The following is a 5000-nucleotide window of genomic DNA, read 5'->3' as shown; positions in this document are numbered from 1 at the left end:
AATGTGGGTTTGTAGGAGACATAATGTGGGTTTGTAGGAGACATAATGTGGGTTTGTAGGAGACACAATGTGGGTTTGTAGGACACATAATGTGGGTTTGTAGGAGACATTTAATGTGGGTTCGTAGGAGACATAATGTGGGTTTGTAGGAGACATACTTTGGGTTTGTAGGAGACATAGTGTGGGTTTGTAGGAGACATACTTTGGGTTTGTAGGAGACATAGTGTGGGTTTGTAGGAGACATAATGTGGGTTTGTAGGAGACATAATGTGTGTTTGTAGGACACATAATGTGGGTTTGTAGGACAGATAATGTGGATTTGTAGGATACGTAATGTGGGTTTGTAGAAAAACAATGTGGGTTTGTAGGAGACATAATGTGGGTTTGTAGGAGACATAATGTGGGTTTGTAGGAGACATAATGTGGGTTTGTAGGAGACATAATGTGGGTTTGTAGGAGACATAGTGTGGGTTTGTAGGAGACATAATGTGGGTTTGTAGGAGACATAATGTGGGTTTGTAGGACAGATAATGTGGGTTTGTAGAAAAACAATGTGGGTTTGTAGGAGACATAGTGTGGGTTTGTAGGACACATAATGTGGGTTTGTAGGAGACATAATGTGGGTTTGTAGGAGACATAATGTGGGTTTGTAGGACACATAATGTGGGTTTGTAGGAGACAATTGTCACGCCCTGATCCTTTTTATGTCTCTGTTTTGGTTTGGTCAGGGCGTGAGTTGGGGTGGGCATTCTATGTTTTGTGTTTCTATGATTTTCTATTTCTAGGTTTTGGCCGGGTATGGTTCTCAATCAGGGACAGCTGTCTATCGTTGTCTCTGATTGGGAACCATACTTAGGTAGCTCTTTTTTCCACCTGTGTTTGTGGGAAGTCGACTTTGTTTAGGGCACATAGCCTTTGAGTTTCACGGTTTGGTTTTGTAGTGTTTATTGTTTTGTTTGGCGTCATTTTGCTTTGATAAAGAAAATGTACGCTCACAACGCTGCACCTTGGTCCTCTCCTTTCGACAGCCGTGACAACAATGTGTCGACTTAGTGGACTAATCAAATAAACACACCACATTTGGGATGATTTCCTACGTTGTATGATTTTTTTGTTCTGGTAGAATTGTGTATTTCAATAGTGTCCACGTATTGAGCTTTAGGGTACAACTGACTTCGAATACGTTTAGCTATTCATACTACCAGCTGGCAGCAAACCAGAACAAAATGTGGTTGTCTGCTTGGAACAGAGTCTGTTTTTAAAGGATCAATTAGTCAACACTAAAACACTAGGGTTGATTTTACTCAAAGCAAGAAAAAATACTGTTGAAAGATATCTCATAAGCTGACCCTATGTCTCATAAGCTGACCCTATGTCTCATAAACTGACCCTATGTCTCATAAGCTGACCCTATGTCTCATAAACTGACCCTATGTCTCATAAACTGACCCTATGTCTCATAAACTGACCCTATGTCTCATAAACTGACCATATCTCCTTTTAAGCTGACCCTATGTCTCATAAACTGACCCTATGTCTCATAAACTGACCCTATGTCTCATAAACTGACTCTGTGTCTCATAAGCTGACCCTATGTCTCATAAACTGACCACATGTCTCATAAGCTGACCCTGTGTCTCATAAGCTGACCCTGTCTCATAAGCTGACCCTATGTGTCATAAACTGATCCTATGTCTCATAAACTGACCCTATGTCTCATAAGCTGACTCTATGTCTCATAAGCTGACCCTATGTCTCATAAGCTGACCCTATGTCTCATAAGCTGACCCTATGTCTCATAAGCTGACCCTATGTCTCATAAGCTGACCCTATGTCTCATAAGCTGACCCTATGTCTCATAAGCTGACCCTATGTCTCATAAGCTGACCCTATGTCTCATAAACTGACCCTATGTCTCATAAACTAACCCTATGTCTCATAAGCTGACCCTATGTCTCATAAACTGACCCTATGTCTCATAATCTGACCCTATGTCTCATAAGCTGACCCTATGTCTCATAAACTGACCCTATGTCTCATAAGCTGACCCTATGTCTCATAAACTGATCCTATGTCTCATAAACTGACCCTATGTCTCATAAGCTGACCCTATGTCTCATAAGCTGACCCTATGTCTCATAAACTGACTCTGTGTCTCATAAGCTGACCCTATTTCTCATAAACTGACCACATGTCTCATAAGCTGACCCTGTGTCTCATAAGCTGACCCTGTCTCATAAGCTGACCCTATGTGTCATAAACTGATCCTATGTCTCATAAACTGACCCTATGTCTCATAAGCTGACCCTATGTCTCATAAACTGACCCTATGTCTCATAAACTGACCCTATGTCTCATAAGCTGACCCTATGTCTCATAAGCTGACCCTATGTCTCATAAGCTGACCCTATGTCTCATAAGCTGACCCTATGTCTCATAAACTGACCCTATGTCTCATAAGCTGACCCTGTGTCTCATAAACTGACCCTATGTCTCATAAGCTGACCCTGTGTCTCATAAACTGACCCTGTGTCTCATAAACTGACCATATGTCTCATAAACTGACCATATGTCTCATAAGCTGACCCTATGTCTCATAAACTGACCATATGTCTCATAAACTGACCCTATGTCTCATAAACTGACCATATGTCTCATAAACTGACCCTATGTCTCATAAGCTGACCCTATGTCTCATAAACTGACCCTATGTCTCATAAACTGACCATATGTCTCATAAACTGACCCTATGTCTCATAAACTGACACTATGGCTCATAAACTGACCCTATGTCTCATAAACTGACCCTATGTCTCATAAACTGACCCTATGTTTTATAAGCTGACCCTATGTCTCATAAGCTGACCCTATGTCTCATAAACTGACCCTATGTCTCATAAACTGACCCTATGTCTCATAAACTGACCCTATGTCTCATAAGCTGACCCTATGTCTCATAAACTGACCCTATGTCTCATAAGCTGACCCTATGTCTCATAAACTGACCCTATGTCTCATAAGCTGACCCTATGTCTCATAAACTGACCCTGTGTCTCATAAACTGACCCTATGTCTCATAAACTGACCCTATGGCTCATAAACTGACCTTATGGCTCATAAACTGACCTTATGGCTCATAAACTGACCCTATATCAGGTCACGTGGTCAGGAAAACTCCTGGATTTAGGCCTACCAAAAGGTAATGGGAGCGATTTGAGCTGTTTACCTCTTGGTTGCTGTTGCAGCAGCATCCTTCCTGGAGCTGGAGAGGGACGGTAGCGTGCCGCCACTTTTCTTTGGTAAGACAGTGCCGTTGTTGACCATGGGCCTTAGAGGGAGGGCAGCCATCATGGGTCTGGCTGTAAAACAAACACACACAGTAGCACAGAGTAAGTGGGGCTTTGCATTGAACCAGCTGCAACTGATGATCTGCCCTGAACCAGCTACAACATACAGAAAATACCCACTACTCATGGGGACTAGCTGTTGGGAACTGTCATAGTCAGGTGTGAAGTGAACGAACCAGAAATGAGATTGTGACAACAATGTAAAGGCAATAATTTATAGGAAAGGTTGAATACAATGCTTTGGAGACATCCCAGCGTTGTCATTAAATCCGATGACATTACAACCAGAAACTGATTGAAATTATGTAATTATAACATCATTTTAACTGGTTTTGCCAAGTTTTCCCCACTGGAATTGATCACAAGGAAGCATATCCAATACTAGACACTTCCACTGGTCTTCTGACTCTGTCATTTTGAATGGCGATGGAAGTCAATAAACGGCCCTCGACAAGAGATGTACAACTAATAGGCTGATGGAAAATTCATGGGACTAAGCTGAGTCATGGGATGACGTACTGAACGTGGCAGAGATGTTTAACTCTTGAACCTGATTAGAACTTAGCAGAAGAGTGTGTGAGTATGTCTTTACTGGTTCTAGTCCAAAAAAGACTGATGATGATAAAGGAAGAAAAGCACACTCAGGGTTAGGGTTATATGTAATATATACAGTATGCTTCTCCAAACACACCAAGACAGTTGTGAAGAGGGCACGACAAAACCTATTCCCCCTCAGGAAACTAAAAAGATTTGGCATGGGTCCTGAGATCCTCAAAAGGTTCTACAGCTGCAACATCGAGAGCATCCTGACTGGTTGCATCACTGCCTGGTATGGCAACTGCTCGACCTCCGACCGCAAGGCATTACAGAGGGTAGTGCGTACGGCCCAGTACGTCACTGGGGCTAGGTTCCTGCCATCCAGGACCTCTACACCAGGCGGTGTCAGAGGAAGGCCCTAAGAATTGTCAAAAACCCCAACCCTCAACAGTTTTTTACCCCCAAGCCATAAGACTCCTGAACAAGTAATCAAATGGCTACCCGGACGAATTGCATTGTTGCCACCCCCCCCCCCCCCCCCCCCCCCCTCGTTTTACGCTGCTGCTACTCTCTGTTTATCATTTATGCATAGTCACTTTAATTATACATTCATGTACATACTACCTCAATTGGGCCGACCAACCAGTGCTCCAGCACATTGGCTAACCGGGCTATCTGCAACAAAAATCAATTCAACCTTTTGTGTTATTATTTTTTTAAATATTGATTACCTGTTGTATTTGGCTTATGTGACCAATAAAATGTGATTTGATCATCAGCCTTAATCAGCCTTCATCATCAGCATTCGTCATCAGCCTTCATCAATAGCCTTCATCAATAGCCTTCATCATCAGCCTTCATCAACAGCCTTCATCATCAGCCTTCATCAACAGCCTTCATCAATAGCCTTCATCATCAGCCTTCATCATTAGCCTTCATCAACAGCCTTCATCAACAGCCTTCATCAACAGCCTTCATCAATAGCCTTCATCCATAGCCTTCATCATCAGCCTTCATCAACAGCCTTGATCACTAGCCTTCATCAACAGCCTTCATCAATAGCCTTCATCCATAGCCTTCATCCTCAGCCTTCATCATTAGCCTTCATCAACAGCC

The 5000-nt window shown here is 42.6% G+C and overlaps 1 protein-coding gene across 2 annotated transcripts in view; it reads right to left on the bottom strand.

Annotated features, from left to right (window-relative positions):
* The window catches only part of LOC120060151 (echinoderm microtubule-associated protein-like 1), a 66304-nt gene that overhangs the window by 27561 nt on the left and 33743 nt on the right, over positions 1 to 5000 (bottom strand). For both annotated transcript variants that reach the window (XM_039009259.1, XM_039009260.1), the window contains exon 3: positions 3227 to 3359. In XM_039009259.1, coding sequence (XP_038865187.1) covers positions 3227 to 3359 — 133 coding nt within the window. The remainder of the gene's footprint in view (positions 1 to 3226; positions 3360 to 5000) is intronic.

The sequence above is a fragment of the Salvelinus namaycush genome, chromosome 15 (genome assembly GCF_016432855.1).
Source record: "Salvelinus namaycush isolate Seneca chromosome 15, SaNama_1.0, whole genome shotgun sequence".
Taxonomy (NCBI): Eukaryota; Metazoa; Chordata; class Actinopteri; order Salmoniformes; family Salmonidae; genus Salvelinus; species Salvelinus namaycush.
The sequence above is the reverse complement of the archived record's forward strand: the minus strand, read 5'-3'. Positions and strand labels throughout refer to the sequence as shown.